This window comes from Chrysemys picta, chromosome 22 (genome assembly GCF_011386835.1).
Source record: "Chrysemys picta bellii isolate R12L10 chromosome 22, ASM1138683v2, whole genome shotgun sequence".
Classification (NCBI taxonomy): Eukaryota; Metazoa; Chordata; order Testudines; family Emydidae; genus Chrysemys; species Chrysemys picta.
The window spans coordinates 10,918,786-10,939,456 of NC_088812.1; the positions used below are offsets into that span (position 1 = coordinate 10,918,786).

The 20,671-nt window shown below is 41.5% G+C and overlaps 1 protein-coding gene across 3 annotated transcripts in view; it reads left to right on the top strand.

The window, feature by feature from the left end:
- Positions 1-20,671, top strand: part of DIP2B (disco interacting protein 2 homolog B) — a 134,748-nt gene that overhangs the window by 50,448 nt on the left and 63,629 nt on the right. For all 3 annotated transcript variants that reach the window (XM_065576569.1, XM_065576567.1, XM_065576568.1), the window contains exon 2: positions 16,601-16,672. In XM_065576569.1, the coding sequence (XP_065432641.1) occupies positions 16,601-16,672 (72 nt within the window). The remainder of the gene's footprint in view (positions 1-16,600; positions 16,673-20,671) is intronic.

The following is a 20,671-nucleotide window of genomic DNA, read 5'->3' on the forward strand; positions in this document are numbered from 1 at the left end:
TGAATAAGTGGCAAGATCAGGGAACATAGAGGTTTGTTTGGACTACACACTAGCATTCCTTTAAAAAAAACAAACACACACCAAAAAAAACCTACATTCAATGGGGGTTTCCAGGAGTTGATCACTGATCCTTCTTCCTCTCTTCTTGCCAAGTTACTGGTGGAATTTTGTAGGAATTTCTGAGAGTTGATTCAGTGCTGCAGATTTCATATGGGACTTGGTTTGCTATAATTTTCAGGATAATATTAATCATGCTATGAATATTAAAGTGCCCTAAAATAAGCATTTGGTTGTGCTATAGAAAGCTTGATTTTGATAGTTTGCTTTTAATATCTGTGAATGCTGAGAGGTTAAATGCTGTGTTTTTGCTGTCCCAGGCTGCCAGTTTCTTCTCATGCCCCTGTCTGTGACTCTGGAGTGATGTCCTTGGCTGAACAATCTGGATGGAAGTCTGTGACAACCACTTTGTTACTTCTGTTAATTGGGAGGCAAGGGGGTATTATGGGAGGGAGCAGATGTCGCACCTTTGTAACCTGCCAAATGTATTCTTAGGACTTGTTTTGTCTTTGATTACCTTGGCTTTTTGGTGCCACTGCTTTTGTCTCCTAATTTTCCAGTGTTTGCCTCTCTTGGATCATGCTTGGCTGATTCAGCTGTGGTTGAACAGCATTTTCCCTCTGTAAATATTGTAATGATCTCAAGATATGTTATGGTTTCTCATCTGAGGGTACTGCCATTCTCAGCCCTCAGTGAGAGAAGGTGGAATGCCTAAGCTCCTGAACAGCACGTTTCCACAGCTGGGTACTTTGCAGTGAGAAAAATCTCAGTTGCACAGTGTTTCAGGTCGGCTTTCTTTTGGTAAACTGGAGAATAAGTGCTGTGTAAGTTCTGTCTTCTACCACTCTATCCCCTTGCTGAAGGGTCTCCAGATACTGATAAGTGTCTTAGCTATTTGTAGCCTAGAAGGACTGAAAGGAGTTAAACACCCAAGTTGCCTCCCTGTGGGCATTGAGCAGTTGGACAAATGTTGTCTGCCTTGCTCAGATTTCCTTTACAGAAGGGAAAAAGAAGTCAAAAGCCACATCAAGTAATAGTCATTTAGAATGCGGATAGGATGGGAGGAAGCCTTATTGCTGTTGATAAGGGGCATTCCCCTTTCTACCCTAAAACATCAGGATGCGTGCGTGTGTGTGTGTGTGTGGGGGGGGGGGGGTTCCCATTCCCTCTTTCCAAATATAGTTATCCTGCTCTCCTCCTCCACCCACTTGGGTGGTAGAATCCAGGGCTTCTCAAAAAGCCTCCATCCATATTGCTTTACATTGCTGGTAGGGGTTTGCATACTGTGATGTGATGGGGGGAGGGACAGCTCAATGGTTTGAGCATTGGCCTGCTAAACCCAGGTTGTGAGTTCAATCCTTGAGGGGACCATTTAGGGATTTGGGGCAAAAATCTATCTGGGGTTGGTCCTACTTTGAGCAGGGAGTTGGACTAGATACCTCCTGCGGTCCCTTCCAGCCCTGATAGTCTATGAAGTGGTCTGATCTCTCGCCATTATGTGGCAGGAGCGAGCATGGGTACCGCAGTGGTCCCCCCAGATTCTCAGAAACAGCAGCTGGCCACTCCCAAGCACAAGGCTATCAATAGCCCGTACCTCCTTCAATTCCATAGTCATCCAGTCTTTGGTAGAATTCACACCTTGACTCGCGCACCTCAGGTGAAGAGCCTGCCCTCCTGTTCCCACTCCTTGGGTGCCTCAGATTCTTGTTACATGGGCACGACCCTGACTTAAGCCCTGTGCACGGTGTTCTAGTGCCCTCAAGGAAAGCAATATGTAAGAACTGGGTATTAATATTATTTTTCTGGAAGTTTCTTGCCAGGTCTAAGGCCAGGTCTACACTACCCCCCTAATTCGAACTAAGGTACGCAACTTCAGCTACGTGAATAACGTAGCTGAAGTTCAAAGTACCTTAGTTCGAACTTACCTTGGTCCACACTCGGCAGGCAGGCTCCCCCGTCGACTCCGTGGTACTCCTCTCGTCTAGCTGGAGTACCGCAGTCGACGGCGAGCACTTCCGGGTTCGACTTATCGCGTCCAGACTAGACGCGATAAGTCGAACCCAGAAGTTTGATTGCCAGCCGCCGAACTAGCGGGTAAGTGTAGCCAAGGCCTAAGAAGCCTAGTGAAGAGAGTACTGAAATGGTGTACTGCATTACCTCTCTCCACAGGCAAACATTAACTCTTCCTATTCTCTTCACTTCACGTTACTGAGAGAGTTAAAGAATATTGCTAGTTTTGCTCTCTGAACATAAAAAATCAAATGCATACCGAGGGTTTTTTAAAAGAATGCTAACTCTTTCTTACTTGCTGGGTTAGCTGCAATCAGTTTAAAAACCACAGGAGTGGCAGAGTTTGGAATGCCGGCACAAAGGTAAGTTGAAGCAGGTCCCATTGTGTCCTTTGCCTGTGAAGACCGCTCTAAAGCAACCTTGGCATTGGAACAGCATGGAGTCCGTTGGAAGTTTTGCAAACATGCCTGATGTTGGATCTGCAGAGTGCACACTATTAAACAAAGGACACCCTTGGCATCTGGCCTGTGTTGGAAACATTAAAACACACTTCAGAGAGCTCTATTAATATTGCAAGTCCTAAACCCTGAAAGAGTGAGTGATAGAAGTCTCACAAAAGATGACATCCATAGTCACTCTCTTCATAGGCCGATTTCTCTGGCTATAGTACAGATCTTATATCCACAGGGTGAAATGCAAGCTGTAGAATAGAAGAATTCAAGAATTTGATCAGGCTTCCTTTTGAGTCAATTAAGAGAAGAGAAGCTAAACCAAGGGAAGAAACAACCTTGTCTAGAGTTGAGGATGGATTATTTACTCCGATGGGAGACCGTCAGCAAAGGTAGTGTTTACTGTGAAGTGCTACAGCTGCACCCCTGTAGCATTTCAAGTGTAGATAAGACCTTTTTCTTTTAATCTGGGGTGGTATTCCTGCCCTGCAACCTCTTGAGGAAGAAATATTTGTGCTTCAGTCAAATTGTGCCCTCCTGTAAATGGTACGAGGCACAAAAGTTTTTGATTTATCAACAAACTTTGTCTACAAGCTATTGTCAGGTAGTTGAGATGCTTGTAGCTCGTCTCCTTTCTTTTTAGTATTTTCATCAACTATCTGACTAGAACCTTACTCATCCAGTGAGTTTTCTTGGAAACCTGTGAATTGAAAACCTTGCTCATTTGTTATGCTGTAAATTCCTTCATTGTGTGAGTTAAAAATCAGGGTTTCCCACCACAATACAGTGATATCCTTGTGTTTCTGGGTGTGTGGTTTTTTTTTTTGGCATACTGGTGTCTCTGAAACTTTGGGGGCAAAGCCCATATGGTTTAATCTCCTTGCATACTGCCTGTTCCACACACTCCTTTTTCTGAGACTATTTAAATATTTGAAATAAACTTCAAAATTATTTTAATCTTTTCATAATCATTGGGTTATTAAAGTTTAACCAATCTTAGTATGTAATTTTTTCCAGAGTTCCTAAGAAATGCTTCACTTTAAACACTTCATCCTGTTGTAACTTTTAAGGCCCCATAGTGTTTATCTAGCTTTAGTTATTTCTTGGCAATCTTGTCTCCTGTTTTAATGTATGTGAAGGTGAAAGCAACAAATATTCAGCATGTTCACAGAGGAAGAATGGTCTTGTAGGTAAGACACTGCATTGGGACTTTCAGGAACTGAACCCAATCTTGTTTCTGCCACAGAGTCCCAGCACTTCTCTGTGCTTTAATTCCCAGCCATAAAGGAAAAATACTACTTCTTTTTTCCTACCCTTTGTCTTCTCTATTTTGACTGTAAAGTCTTCAGGGCAGGGACTGTATCTTACTTTGTATGTATATAGCTCCCTGATCTGGTTTCGGCTTGTAGGTGCTACCATAATACAAATTAAATAATAATGCTTCAGGAATAAATCAAAGGTAGAAAGACGCCTGCATGTGTCAAAGGAGGAACAAAGAAAAATGTTATGATTCCAAGATCAGTCTGTATATCTGTCCTATAGAGCTTCCTCAGGAAGTGTGAGGAAACTAACCAGGGTTGAGAAAAATAGATCCTAAAAGTTACCATATGAACTCCAGTCAATACTGTTTTTTGGCTAAGAAAGGGTCTTGGGGGAAGGCAAAGCCTAATAATTTTAAAAAAGATATCACGGGATTGCTTGTTACACATGGATAAATTGTAGGGATGGTTTAATTGACTATGTACCAATTTGAATAACTTGCTCGTGAGCTCTCTCAAGGAAACCGCCTGCTGAGAACATGGAAGCTCCTCTCCTCCTGCAGTATGTTTGCAAAATGACCTAGAGCTGTTTAAAACAGGCATGCTCTTATGGATAAGAATGTTACTGTCACAGGAGCTCTGTCACTTCCACTGGGAATCCCCATTTACTGTAAGAAATTTGCTCTAGGCTGTAACTTGGCCTCAGTTTGAGCCTTGTTTTTGTTTTTTAAATCTCTAGGTGATTTTTTTTAAGTAGCAGAAAGGAACCCAACCCTTCTGACTTATGCCATAAGCGCACTACAGAAAAAAAACCTAAAATTTTGGAATATGCAAAATTATATCAGGTTTTTATTTATATACATATATATATATATGGCACATGCTGTTTTGAGATATAATAAAACCCAAGTTAATATAAGTATTGGCTGCTATGCAAACACAGGAACTTTCATACAGATGAGAATTTATGGAATAAAAGACAAATGGGGAATTCAATAAAATAGCACGTTCTTATATGTTTAACAACATCAGACAGTGCTTATATGTTTAACAACATCAGACTTATATAGTGCTTTTCATACATAGCTCTTGAGGAACACACTGAGGTGAAGTCACTTGCCCAGCACTCAGTAGGCCCTTAGCAGACTCAGGAAGTTTCCACTAGGCCACACTGCCTACTGTGAATTGGATGCACATCTTTTAATCTTTATGTGGGGGAACATTGAAATGATAAAAAATATTATTTTGTTATAAATAAGATGAACATATGGTGTTGTGTAGGTGACTCTATAGATGTTACACGTGTGTATATATATTTTTAAACTGTCTTGGGAGACTGCGACTTTTGTAAAATGGCGGGTTCCATAATTAGCATTGTTCCCCTCATTTCACTATAGAGAGCCAGGCACTTCTGCAGTCAAGTCGAGGAGAGAGATGCATGTGCTTCCTGAGGGATGGGAATTAGTCTACAGTTAGTGACACCTTTGAGCAAAGTAGTCTGAGTTAACCGAGGCGCGGTAAATGAGGATTGCATAATGTGTATTTAATGTCTTGGTATTTCCTTTATACTGGGAAGTCAGTTTCCTTTATCTCCAGTAGTTATACTGTAATTTTATTCATGTTTTTGGTAAGTGCACAGAATTTCTCTAACAGTTTACCGGTACCTTCAGTAATCCAGACATCTAATATGGGAGCTTGGGAGCTTTAATATAGTTGTTAAAACTGAAGCAAAGGATGTTAACATGTCTTGAGTTATTTCAAATCTAATTTTTCAATCCATCCACTGACCCCATCATTCCTGCCTCACTCCCAGACACTAAAATAAAGAAATTCTGAGGTAAGTTTAGAACCCTGTCGTTAGCTCACCAAATTAGGTGATACAGCACATATGGCTTCTAAGATTACTACCCATAATACCTAGGCATAATGGGGTGAATCAAGGACAGAATGTCAGCTGAGACTCTGAAGTGCTTTTGTGGGATTAAGACAGAACCTCTTATTCTTTAGCATAGTTTTTAGTAGGTGAATTCATTGTAAGATAACTAAATACTATTTAAGGCAGTGTAATCTACTAAGGTAAAGTACACCCTATGGCTTTAATGATGACCTTGATAGATCCAGTCAAGTACAACAGTTTGTGAAGCACTGAACATGTAGATTAAATTTTGTGGCATAATCTAATCTTGAAAGGCATATTTTTAAGATGGAAACATTGTGATTAGAAGAGTTTAAACTTTCAGCTCTATGAGCTGTGGTCAAGTGAAAAATTCTCTAAATTTCTAAATGTTGTTCCATCTTATTTGTGGGGATTCCCATTATGTTTGCTGTGCAGTGATACAGATGCTTTCATAAATCTGCACTGCAGAGGCATTGCTGCAGCTTTGCTGAATTAAAATAGTTCAGTCATAATCTTCTTATGCTTTTAATACTGATAACAGAGTCAATATAATGCTAATACTTAATGAGCAGACCCTTGTAAGACTGCTGCTGCAATCGTTGAAGTCCATGAGCTCTTTCCCGTGGAATTCAATGGGAACAGGATGATGATTTTTAAAAGAAAACTGCAAAGCAAAACTGATTTGTTTCTGCACTTCACTATTTCTTTAGGATCTATATATAGAGCCTCATTTTAAAAGAATGAAATATCAGGTTCTTTTTACTGGAGGACTCGCATCATAATTGGAGGATCTTGATGGTGACATTACAGCTCAAACCTGCAGGTCTCCCAGATGAAAGAGGTCTGGGAGTTTGAGGCTGCATCAACAATGGGCCTTTAACAGAGTTGGAGAATGATGTAAACTTTTTTTTAACACTGTTTGGCTGCTGTAGACCAGGACATGCTGTGTTAGAGCACTGTCTGATGTTGTTAAACATACCTGTAGTTACAAGGCTGTTGTGGTCCTGGACATGCAGCCCAGCAACATTGTGTTAGAAACAAAGTTTAAATGTGGTCCCCGAGTTTGGTTAAAAGCTCATTGTTGATGGAAGTAGAGACTCTTTCCCTCTCTGTCCTCGGTTGGGGACAGTGGGAACTGCAGCTCAGATTTGAGCTTTGAGCTGTGATGTTGGCATCCAGGACTTCCAAAAGTAGCTGAAATTCTCCAGTAAAAGGAGGAAGTAAAGACCTGTGTGTTTTTTAATCTTAAAAAATACCCCAAAAATTAAAACACAGTAAAGAAGAATGAGGCTATCATTCTGAATCATAAAGAAACAAGCACAAACCTTTTAATTTGCAGTTTACCTGCTGGGGACCATGCTTAGCCCTGGAGGCCTTGTCTAGGCTAGATAAAAAGAATGTTGGTTAGCGGGCTCTAACACCATGTCCTAACTAATGTGTAAAAAATCTAGTGCGGACAAGGTATGCTGCCTTTAACACATGCTAAGCTGGTTGAATTGAAGCCTAAGCTTCCCCCTGAGGCTTTAACTCAACCAATTCAGCACGTGTTAAGACAGTATTCTTTCTTTACATTCATCTTCTCATGTGTGTTAGCTAAATGTGTTCTGTAAATCCTAATCTAGACAAGGCCTAGAACTATTGGTTGCCTGCTGGGTATGTGTTTGGGCTTTAGCTCTGCCATTTGATTCAGCATCTCTTTCCTACCAAGGACAAGAAACTCAGTATCAAATTGCAGCAAAACCAGACTTTATTTTGTATAGCCTCTTTGAAACAGACTGTCCCCCCAAAGTCTTCAGAGCTAAATGACATCGTTTCAGGAATGGTCGTAGAACCTTACAGAGATACCCTTGCAGGGCAGGAGTTAGATAGGAGTGAAAAGCAGGGGCAGGTGTGGGCAAACAGAAATACAGTATGTCAAGATAACTTACAAACAAGGGAGACCCCTGAGATATTGGTGCAATGGTGTTAATAGCGTGAGTGATTCCTTCCTTTTTTTTATGGAAAGCCATTATGATATTTACTATTAGAAGAGAGCAGTTAAGTTATCCTCAGGGGCTCACAGGACCCTCAGACTACAGTAACAAAGCATCTACAGGAATATACTTCACTGGATTCTGTAAATAAGCACTTAATGTTGACATTTCTAAAATGCAGACAAGCCCATTGGACGATTGAATATATTCCTGGACACATTTAAGTGTTTGGAGTCTTTGTCTGGGGGATCTTCTGCCCTACGTGATTATTTTCCTTAATTTCACCATTGTAGTGATTATGGTATTGTTAGACAGTGAATGATTCAGTGTTCTGATTCCATGGGGGGAAGGAGAACAAGGATGTTGAAAGAAGCATTGTCTGAGCATAGCAGGATTAGCTGGTGTTACCACCTTGCACTGTTTGAGGTCTGCTGTTTAGAGTGGATCATCGAATCCCATTGCTAAAAAGTGGCCTTGAGTCACAGGGTGGTGTTAGTCAGGAAGTTGCAGGCTCCTCTGTTTGCAGGATTTTGGTGTTGGTGTAACATTTAGACTAATCACTTGTGACTCATTGGGCCAATCTCCACCCCGGTGTAAGTTCGTGCAATTAAATTTTGATCCACAGAGTTGTGCACCTGCTCACACCAACGCTGAATTTGGCCTATCTTTTTATCACAATCCTTCCCTGCTGTACCCTAAATTGAGCCAGATCATGCAGATGGATTTGGATAATGAAGGTTAATACTATTTTTCCTTGAAGGAATAGAAAAAAAATCCTATCAAAAGGAACTTTAAAAGCTGTTCTTCTTTAAAAAGACCCTTTAAAATCTTTTTATAAACACCGTAAAAAGCAAAGCAAATGTGTGTCAGCTATTACATGATTATAACGTAGTGTATTCTAACAACTAAGAAATAAGGCTTAATGTTAATCCAATTGTTTTATAGCTATTAAGTTTTTCTTTGTTTTCAGTTTAATTTCAATTAGACTTTATTGGAATGACAAGCTATGCAAGTGTTGCCAAAGTGTAAGAAAAGATACATACCCACTTTTGCCAGACATCTGAGGGTATCATTGATATCAATATAATTTTGATGAGAATATTTTTTTCTTGATTGTGTTCTTTTCCATATGATAAATATTGATTCACTGTTCCAAAATTATAATATGCATAATTTTTATTCCGTCAATAACTTACATTTATGTAGTCTCTAAGGTGCCACAAGGAATCCTGTTCTTTTTGCGGATACAGACTAACACGGCTGCTACTCTGAAACCTTACGTTTATGTAGCCCCCTGTCATGCCAAATGCTGTGTTGTGGTACTGTCAGCATCAGTGATGTCAACACACACAGCGTTAGCAAGTCTCTTGCTGCAGAGTCAGCACAGCATTTATTTTTGAGGGTCCCACCATAATTGTGGTGGTTTTTTTAAATCTTGGTTGTATAAAGAGTTGGATTTAAAAAAAAAAAAACCAATTTTTAACACACACAGAATCCAGAGACTCCTCTCATTAAATTGTAACTCTTAACGTTGGTCTAAATTACTTATTTCCTTTTAGTTTATTACAATTTATAATCAAGGATTTTCAACTCTAGAACCATAAAACCTTGAATAAACTGGAACTTTCCTTCTATATTTACGGATAGGCTTTGCTCCAGGAAGGAACGAGAACAAACTTTCTGAATTCAGATGCTTAGCTTGTGTTAGTGGTGTATTAAACTTGGTGGATAAACATTTTACTAGGGAGTCCTAGGTTGTTTAAATTTATGCTTGCCTAGAGGCACAATTTTAACAGATTAGTACCTCTTCGGTTATGTGATGGGAATGAATGAACTCTGAGACCAGCAAGGAGTATGGAGCAAAGTTCTTTCTCACTTTGACTAGGTTAGAGGCAACCCTTACATATACAAGTAGGCCCTGCTCACCCAGGTAATCCCATCATGGGGCAGCGCTTATGAGTACGTATTTGCAGGATCATTTTTTTCTCCTGGAAAATGGAGATTTTTAACTTTTTAAGAAATAGCACTCATCTAGAGAGAGATCACCTGCAAGTCTTCTCACCTCAGTAAATCACCAGCTGCTGAAATTACCTGTTTTAGGCAGGTGAAGGAACAATTTAGCATTTGTTCATTTGGGACTTACTGGCTAGCTGTTGGGGTGGAAGAACATAGTACAGCTTCCATACCTAACTTTTTTATAGCGTCTGTCCTACAAACCATATGATGAAATGCTTTGAAAAGTTTCATTTAAAACAAAGAAGTCGGCAGAGGGGGAAAGAAACTAAATGGGTGCATGAGCAAAGGGGCAGCAATGGTATCAAGAGATTTGGAATGATGGGGAATAGATAAGAGGGGGAAATGCAGAAAGAAGCTGCACAGAAGAAGGCTGTTTCCCCAGCACTGGTGACAGTGCAGAGGGAAAAGGTGCCAGAGACCCGATTCTTTGGGGCTGGCTGGAACAAGCCCATAAAACAGCTGCAAAAACAAGGAGGCCAATTTTGACTTGACTGCTGGAATGTCTGGGGGTTCCTGAGGAGTTGAGATGAGGGGAAGGACGCAGTTGAGGTTTTTTTGTGTATGCAAAGGTGTCCAGCAGCATTCTGCACATGGATGGAATGTGGAGACCCAAAAGCCATGGCATAAGGGATTGATGACAGTGCCTGGGAATCTAGGGGGACTCTTTTCGTTCATGGTCTAGTATTGTGCTTATAGAGCCTGGATCACTCATTGGAGTGAATAGGAGTCTTTCTAGAGGCCTCAAGGTGCTTTGGATCAGGCCTATAGAGGGGAGGAGAAATCGTGAGACGGACGAGGAAAGAACATTGTATATGTGAATCCAGGAACCGGTTGATTGATTCTGGGGCTATGATTAGAGGCAAATGCAACACTTACTGTAACTGATTTGTTATGGATGGTTTGCTTTCTCTTGAGAAGGAAGGAAGGACTTTTCCCATCAGAGATAGCATGTCCCTTAGCACATGGAGGAAGCAAGGTTGTGGCTGACATGGAATATAAATAAATATATAATACAAATAAATAGTAAGGGTTGTAGTTGGGAGGCAGGCCAAACATATGCCTCAGCATTAAAGGTTATTGTTGAACTTGTTTCCTAGGGATGAATGAGCATTTTTAAAGCTAATTTGTTTGTACTTATTTTTGTAAATACTTCCTCCTCAGTCTACTGTCTTGTTCTTGTGCAGATGAGAAAAGGGGTGGGGTTATTGAGGACATCTAGACAATGTGAAAGAACTCCATGCTGTAAAAGGTTCAAAGCTTTGCAGTTATTACCAGTTCCCTTTGCATAAATCACCATCTTTCTGTGATGGAAGGGAACAGTTCTTGAGATTGCAATCTTATTGTCTTGCTCTCTTCCTGTTGCTGCAATTTATGACACATTCTGTGAGGAAATCCTTATTTATGTTCAGATCCAACTGTTTCCATTTCCTGCAGATCAGCAGAATGGGCAGGAGGGGAAAGGAACACTTCTGTATTTTATTATTGTATCTTCAGCTTTGAATAGATTCAGATCCAGTTTGGATGTTTTAGGACTGAAGACAAGAGATTTCAGACAGTTGTAGGTAAATTGCTCCCATGTGATTTATCAAAGAGACTCTCACCCTGAGAACTAGTAATATCAATGCAGGCACAAGTCTTGTGTGGTTACATAATTAAATCATATTTCTATATCAAACCTCATATTGTTTTTAGGAGCAGTTCTTTATTGGATTTACAGACTTTGCTCAGCTTTACAGAATTGTGCAGACAATGCAATGTTTATTGGGGTTAGTTTTCAAGCAAGCATATTCCAAAGCCCTTCACACCAGTTGGGTTTATCTCTACCCTGCGCCCCCCTTCCCGGCTCTGACGCCGCAGAGCATTTACCTAGCGCCCCCCTTCCCGGCTCTGACGCCGCAGAGCCTTGCCTGTGTCCCTCTTCCCCGTTTCCTATTCCCTGTTCCCCCCTAAACAAATATTCCAATTTCCGTTCCCCCACTTCCTGTTTGACACCAGTTTATATAGTAATATTCTCAGCTATTTTTTCTGAAATTTAACTAACCCACCCTAACATATTGTAACGTAATTCTCTAGCCAATTATATCCCACTACTCTAACTTACACCTAGCCAAATTAATTATACAGCAGACAGAAACAATTAGAGAACCAGACAGATTAACAATAGAAAAGTGGGGGCCATAAAGATAAGAAAAAATACAGAAATGAGGGTTTCACAACCACTGATAAGTGATTTCTTGCTAGACAGGATGCTGTCAAACTTAAGTTTTCTTTAACCATCTCAAGATCTGTTTCTTTATCTGGTGGTGATGGGCACTATCAGGACGGATTGTCTTCCTAACAGCCCAATACCACCTTATTTCAGTGTGACTGGTTTGGGATGTGAGGATGAGCCAAAGGCCTTAGCCTGAGAACAAGGCCTCAGACTGTCACAGTGAGAGAAGGCCCATACACAGGCGGACTGTGATTTTGATTCTTTGTTTTTATACTCCTGTAACTAGCTAAATGATAACAATACACCTAAGTTCTTAAAGTATAGGCCTTTACAGGCAGGCCTGAATATCTGTCTTCTAACAGATGCTTGTGGGTCTGTCACCCCCTATACCATGATGCCGAATCCTGTCTTATTCTGCAAGACACTTGAAAGGGATCTTGATCACCTGTAGTAAATTGGTTCTGCACCTCTTTTTTTAAGGCATTAGCCCTGGTGTCGTGTCCAGATTCCTGTTTGGGTTGATGACATTCTGCCTCTCTATATTCTCCTTGTCGCTTCAATTGCATAAAGAATTGTTCTTCACTGTCTGTCCTAAACTCTTGTATAACGTTCCTGGGTGGTGTTAAACAGCTGCTGCATGCATGTATAGCTGAAGTGATTTCTGAAATACCCATTGTGGTATTCAGTGCCAGTCACCATAGAGTCTAGTGGCTGAAACCATGTGGTTTGAGTGCTGTGGGGTGAACAGCATAATAGAACTTTAATATCACTCCACTGCTTTTATTGTCTTTGCAAAACCTGAAAGTTTTTTTAATTATTTATACATTTCTCAGATTCCATAAAAGACTCACTCATGTTTCAAATCTATAAATTGTGACGTGATTATATTTGTTGTTACAATGATGTTTATGATGCGTGCAGGGGAACACGAGTTTGCTGTTTGTCTGGTAAAACACGTGGCTCCCATTGTCAGCTTCACTATTTTAAGAAAATGAACTAATTGCTGTAGCTCATGTTCAGCAAACAAAAGGATTTTCATAAAAAAACCAAATAAACTGCAAACAAAAGAGCTAATTTTAGTGGGTTTTTAATAAAATAAAAATTTATTTCATTCCAGATATTTAAAGTAATTTCTTAAATATTTAATTTCCCCAGTATCTCTTTACTGATCCTTGGTTTGCCTGCATGGTGTCTGTTAGGGACACAAGCTGAAATGAGGCCAAAATGCTATTGGAATCTTTCTGCAGTATTTCAGAAAGCTGCAAGATCAATCCAATGTCTTTCTGTTGCTTTCCCCTCCCTTCCCCAGGGAGCATCATTCCAGAGCATGACATTCACCTTTATGTATGTACTGATATAGCAGCATTGAGTGGATTTAAAATAAAAATAAGTCTGGCTAGCAGCTCACTTCAGAAGGGCAAACACTGTTGCCACAGCCCAGAGTGAGTAAAACGCAGCCCAGAGTTCTGGAAAATGGCCCCCAGCTAGCTATTCCCTGTCTTTTATACAGAGGCACAGTCTGCTGAGATTCCTGGTGGCAGCAGGCAGTGCTCCATCATTGAGGTTCCACTTGGGCTGTGGCTGCACTAGAGAGCTTACAGCGGCACAGCTGTGCCATGATAAGGTCTCTAATGTAGACCTGGCCTTAGTCTCAGCTTCAAAAGACAAGGGAATGAGATTTTCCTTGGGGATTTCTTTCCCTCTGGAGTACTGTCCCCATTGCCTAGATCTGCTTCTGGGGTCCTGGTCTGAAAGTCACACTAGGCATCATGGTTTTTGATCTCATAAGGGTATAGGGAGAGGAAATCACTGAGATTTTCATTTCACCCCATTTGCCAGGGCACTTGGTGATTTAAAGTTCCCTGCTTGGAGACCCCGTAGTTACAGCACCGCAGGACAAGAAAAGTGTGTCTTGGCCTTATTTCTGCTACCTAAATTTGATCAAGTTGGAACTTTCCCACTGTTTTAAACCAGCCTTGCAAGATCCTACACAGCTCTTCATTAGGTTATTCTGTGAAGGGCAAGTAAAATAAAATCTTTCTCATGCTAGAGGTCAAGTTGATCTTGTACCTGGGATAGCTCGTTTTTGACAGTTTCTGCAGTGCTGGTTTAGATTTTTTATTTTGTATGTTAGTCTGTTTTCTGCACTATCCAATCACCAAATAACTATATAGGTCCTCCAGATTGGTTGGTAATTAAACTTGCAGTTGGTTAATGCTGATGCCTGTCTGAGTTACCGTCATGTTTTTCAGTAGTAGTTCCCACCCTTTTCACATTTTTCTAGGGTGATTTATTAACTGGGACTCTTGCGTGTTTCAGTGAAGATGGTGAGAATTCCACTGACTCGCCATTAGTGAGCGATAATGCAAGCATCCTTTCCTGCCCAGATTTTAACAAGAAATTTGATCATTACAAATTGCCAAGCCTTAAATCAGGAGTGTTGGTATCAGACTGTGTGCTGCCTCCTCCCCATAGTAATTCCTGCAATCTGCAGTGGTGTTTCGTTACATGCAGTGTAAAACCACTAACACAAAGGATACCCATTAAATCTGGAAGAGAAAAAACACCCTATTGCCAAATAGTGAATTACAAGCAAAAGCAAATGGGTTAGGTTTGGAGGGAAAAAATGAATTTCAGTCTCTTTTCCACCCAACAGATCCAGTAGGGGGGTCCCACAGTCACACACAGGCGGGCCTCAAAAAATGTATAGATAAGAATCTCCTGGAAAACCTACAGTTGATCCCTTGTACTTGTGAATGTGGACGTTAACACAGTGCTATCAGAGTGCTTTAAATAGACCAGAATCCTGTGGCTGCATTTAAGAGAACGCTCATTTGTCTCTGTGCTGCTGTTTTTGAAGGTGTAGTTTTGTTATACTAACATACCTTTCTCATGAGCTAGGTTAATTTAACCAGCTGCATATTGCAATCACACTTATAAACTTGTACTTTGGTTGGCCTCTGTTTCAGGAACATTTTAATTCTCTGTTGCTTGATTTGTTTGGACTTGTCGAGGCCTGGCTCAAATGCTATAAAAGAGAGAAGTTGAGATAAAATTTATCTCATTTTGTGTGTGCGCGCACCAGGCAGCATAAAGCGCTGTGTTCAGCGCTGGGGCTTGAGTCCAGGTGCTTTAAAAAATGCACCTGGTATAGAGATTAACCCTCCAATGTAAATGAAGTGATCCTGTTCCATTTCATAGTGAACAGGTGCCCATGCCACAAAATCACCTTCCCAGTTGATATTGATTGGCCCCTGGGGCAGCAATTTCAGCAGAGAGGACAGGGCCACAGAGACTGAACTTCTTTCATCACCTCTAAGGTGAGACCGTCCAAGTCAGAGCGGAAGGACACTGGTGGGAAAATGTTGGGAAACCTGCAGTACTGCTGCCCGCGCTATCCCTGTCCTATTGATCGTGTCTGAGAATATGCTACTTTGCAGCAACAACTCACTGTAAAGAGAATATGCTGTAAGTGGTCAGTGGTTTCTCAATATGATCTAATATTGGCCTTAGTTCTGGCTAGACGCCATAGTACCAAAGAATTCTGTTTTTCTCCCTGCTGTGTGTGTGATCACTTCCAACCTTCAGCTCCTGAGAGATGAAGTTACAAGTATGGGCCAAACTACAAAGAGGTTTGAAATGCTTCAGGGCTTTTTTGTTTTAATCCCTTCAAGGTTTCAGTCTCTTTTCTGCAGTTCAGATGTAATGCAAGAAATTAAAGTAAAAGACCGCAGCCAGATGGTATTTCTAGTGGGTCAGACAGATTAGTATTTTTAGAAAAAGGTTTCTTATTTCTTTGCTCTCTGTATGGTGCCTTCTCTTTGTGAACCTTTAAGCACTTACGTAGTACAGCACCCCGAGAGGCAAGTAGTGGTATTATACCCATTAAATAGCTAGGTAAATAAAGACCCTATGCCTATGTGAACTGCATTGGCTATCAGTAAGGCAGGAGACACAATATAGTGTTGGTTTATAACCCTAAGTACTGAACTGTTGCCATTCACAATAAATGCTTGGTGATCTGCCCATCCTTGCTGGGCAGTTCAGTCACCTGAGGTGGGTCTGTCTCTAAGTTTACTTTTGGATCAGGGTGAAGCATTTCCTTCTGGAATGGGCTCATCATAGTCCTTCGTCAGCTCTCTTGAGGGTCCGCTGCAAGCCTCTCTTTCGTTGGTTAGTTTATTATGACTAAGCTCTGCATTTGCTATTGCTTTTCCCCCAATTCCCTTTAGCAGAGGGGGACTGTTCCCTGTTGTTGGTGTCTGGTTGATTGAGTTTGTCCGTGGGCCTTGTCCTATGGTGCCTAGTTGGTTTTCATTTTAGGTTTTTACAATGTTGATATCCCGCTAAGATAGTTGTTCTGGTTCAAGTCACCCCATTGAAGGGGTATATATTATACAGTTGCTTCCACAGGAAGAGGTGAAAGCCCCATTGTTTAGTGGAATTAAAATTAACCTGAGACCCTTAGAAAAATGCACAGTAGGGAACATGGCTGAGGGTGCTGATCTAGCAGGGATCGAGTAGTCTGCTTCCATCTTTCGCTTCTGTGAGTAAATCATAAGACTGCAATACCTTGACAAATACTTGGTTCTTATAAGTCATTCCTGCTGCCCATATGGTGACACCTCACAAAGCCCATTATTGTGTGGCAAGGCCATGCAGCTAAAATCCTCTTGCAACAGAGCACCTCAAGGACAAAGTAACGTGACTCTCCTGTTTGATTTTAGGGGACATCACACAGAAGGGGTATGAGAAGAAAAGGGCAAAGCTGCTGGCTCCATACATCCCACAGACACACGGTAAGTACTGTCTCTTGGTTCAGATTAAGAGCTTTGATTTACTGTATCAGCCTTGTCATTAAAGGGGTTTCATAAAGTGAAGGTGGAGGTTGAGGGCTTGGATCACTTACCTGTCAACTCCAAATTGTCCTTGCCTCAGTTTAGTTTGCTTTAGCTGTTTCACAATCCCATTGTAGGGGGCCAGATGGCAGCAGTAGAGTCCTAGGCAATAGAGCCTTTCACCTCTAGGTTGCTGGTTTATATCCAGGTCAGAAGTTCCTGAACGTTACCACCAGGTGAGTGGTTGGCCTGTATAAAATTTCATGTGCCTCAGAGCTTTCCCAGTTGGGACATGTGATCTCATTTAAAAACAAAACACCAGCACAGGGAGCTCTTGCTCCCTCATCAGCTGAGAAGTCAAGGGCTTGAACTGGTCATGAAGTCCAAGCTCCTCTCCGACGGTTAGAGTGTCCCTTTGGGGCAATGTGGAGGAAGTTTGCAGTGATGCTGCTTATGCAGTACGTGTTCTGCAGATATATACAGCACTTCGTCTCCATGGCTGTTAATCCAACACTTTCAGCAGCATAAGCTTCACAGTAAGTCCACTTTTCTGAATAAGAGCTGTGCACCTTCCTGGTTTTCCCTTTGCTTGTATCAGTGGTGTGTGCATGCGGGGTTGTGTGTGCGTGCGCAGGAGGAGTGGGGGGGGGGCTCTCTTGCGTAAGAGAGTTAGAGCTACTTAGAAGAGAGATGAAATGGCCCAGGCTAAGTTTGAGAGCTAAAAAAACCTACTGTGGAAATGCTGGAAGGGCATCTTGTCTACCTCAGAAGCAGAATGGACACTGGCTCGCTTGGAGGATGACTCTTACGGGAAACTGATCTTCAGAGTTCAAGACCAAGCCAGTGAGTTATGAAATGTGGGATTCCTTTTTAAAACATACAGGGCTAAATTTAACAGATAAGCCTCAAACCTGCAGTTGGACCCTTTACACCCACGTGGAGTCCCGCCATTGTCCATGAGCTTCTGTATGGGTGCTAGGTTCTGCCTGTGTAGATGGGATCAGGGCTGGAATTAGCACATTAGTATCTGAGCACGCCACATCTGTGCTGTTGAGCACCATAGAAACACTCATCCATATGCTCTGGCTGTTTCACCAGACTAGGCCGTGGGTTTCCAGCTTCATCTGCTTTTATGATCTGAAATGGTTGTTATGTTCAAGTGAAGTGAAACGTTATTTGGAGGAAAAGGGAAGTTTCCAAATGCAGAAGCTTTCATGAGGCCTTTGTCAAAAGGCGGACTATAAAGAACTGTCTTAAAATTGTTTAAGTGCTAAGTTAATTTGCCAGTTCATAAGTCCTGCCGTACAAATACTTTCTGAAGCCATTCCTCATGTTTGAGGCATGTGTAAAACTATAGAGGCATTAGTATCTTCATAATTGGCCTTATTACCTTATTTACCAGACTTGCTGAATTCATTTGTCATTTTGTTTACATTCATTTTCTTTTATTCAAAGATCCTTAGCAGTGGGGCTGGCTATTAATGTAGAATAATTAGAGATGGATAATTGTAAACTCCTCTCTAGGGCAAGGCCTAGAGCACCTCTAATAATTAATAGCAGGATACTTGTGCAAAAATAATTGTACTATTGATACACTGGGAAGTCTTTAACTATTAAAAACAAAAATCAAATAAAGCTTCTGGGTTTTTGCAGTTGATCAGGAGTGAATTGGTATGACAGGCAGAGGGCTCCATGACTTAACTGTTACTGTAATTGACTGATACTGAACTAATGCCAAAAAGGGTAGGGGTTAAAGGGCTTTGATTGCTGACAAGTTGACATTCACTGCTTTGAGCAGATTGTGAATGCCCATGTGTTCGTTTATTTTGAAATGGCTTTGATTCTTTTCACTTCAGGTGGTATTCACCTGGAGCTCAAAACAAAAGAATTCTGTCATTGTCATGTGTATCATCTCTTTTGTATAGAATCTGCTATCTCTCGGTTAGATTTCTCCCCTTTTCTTTGTTCATACAACAATAGCTCAAATATGCTCTCATCTGAAGGTCTGCTCCCCAGTATTAATCACTGGAGTGACTTACTGCTACAGTAAATATTTTAAATACAGCGGCTATGGAAATGGACACAGTGTGCTGTTACCAACCTAATACATTGACGCAAGCAATATAAGCAAAAATCCTGTTTTGGCCTTACATTTTGAAACTGTCCTAGGCAGCTGAGGGGTGCCTGACTAGACAGCTGTTTGATAGAAATTTCTCTTCGATTTGATGAGGTGACAGTCAACTCTTATCATTATTGTATTAATGAAGAAATATAGAATGGCATGTCTGGGTTTAACCTAGACTAATCCTTATAAGCGGGGATCCATTGAGCAGATCTTGCAGGCTGTATTGACTCAAGGCATATTCTGGTGAAGGCTTTGGCCCTGAGGAAGTTGGGGTATGCGGGCTCCTTTAACACCTTCAAGCCACTTCTCGTCACAGATTTGCTCTTGGCTTGGAGTTCAGGGTGCGGCAACCAGGACCAATAGCAGTAATTCCATAAGCAGCTCTGTATGCATTGATGTGGCCCTTTGCCCCTTGTGCCTGTCACTTTACATGCATGTTTATTTTGGAAAATGTTTAATTGGGGGGAAAATGTCTGGAGAGACTGTGCATGGTCCTGCTGCACTAATTGACGTGCTTCTCAAGGCAGGGGAGCGAGCCAGAGCATTGGGAGAAACTAGGACCAGATACCATGTCGCTAATTAAGGTGGAATAAACTACTGCCATTCTGACAGTCTTGTGGTTCTTTATGGGCCCAGTCCAGCGTCCTTACTCTGGCAAATCTCTCACTGACTTCAGTGAGATTTACACATGCATAAGCAATGCAGGATCAGTCTCTTAGTTTAAAAGGTTCTGATGTTTTCCCCCTCTGATGGCATGAAGAGAATTGATTTTTTCGTCTGCAGAAGAAAATTATAACAACCCTCAGCACTTAATTAGTGCATTACATTCTTAAAGCACTTTTCAAATGTTAACTAATGCTCAGGCACATCACTCTGTAAGATGTTATCCCCATTTCACAGATGTGGGGGAAACGGAGGCACAGAGTTACAGTGATGTGCTGCAGCAAGTCAGTACCAGAATTTAGGAGACCCTTTCTCCTATCCTTGTGCCCAGTCCACTATGCCACACTGCCTCTGGGAGTTGCCTCCCTGTTTGAGGTAGAACAACAACGTTATTCCTTTGAGAAACTCATTTTCCTAGTGTAACAGCCATTTTTGCAAAAATTAACATACTGGAGCGATGGTCCTGGATTTACTCGCTGCTCTGCATTTGCTGACAGCTGCTAGGTTGGCTGTGCAGAATCTTATTGTAACAGACGTCACAGTTCATATGTATTAAAGGCTTGTCCGCATGGGGCTATTTGGGAAAGTTAAGGCAGATCAACTAAAGTTATGAAGTCACCTTTAGTAGGATTGGCCTTAGCTTTCCTGAGTGTGTGTAGCCATGACCCCAGAAATGCTACTTGTGAATGCTGCATGGACCAAAATAGAGGGAAGGGTAAATTCATGTTTCTACCACAGCCTGTGACTTGAAAAGGAACAGCTAGCCTGAGCCACAAACAGTCCTGTGAAATGAAAAGGGGCCTAACTGCTTTGTGGGTGTAGGGCTGACCCTTGGACCTCCCATTGCTGAGGCAGAGCTGAGCCTTCGGCGGAGGCTGAATGCTTTTGTAGGACATTTAAAAAGTACACTGCAGCTGTGATAAACGTGCACCATAGGGGATGAGAGAACGACTGCGTCTTTCAGTTCTCCTTCCATCTGTGGAGACGAGTATCCACCAGAAGGCTCCAAGCCACCGAGTGAGCCTTGTTTGGCTTGATTTGGCCTTCGCCTTTATAGGTGCTTGCTATTTGCTTGGATTGCTTATGTCTCATTGGCGTTAATCACCTCCCACTTGGTAGATGCTGGAAAGGGAAAGGTTATCACGGATGTCATTTGCGAAATGTGCACTCTT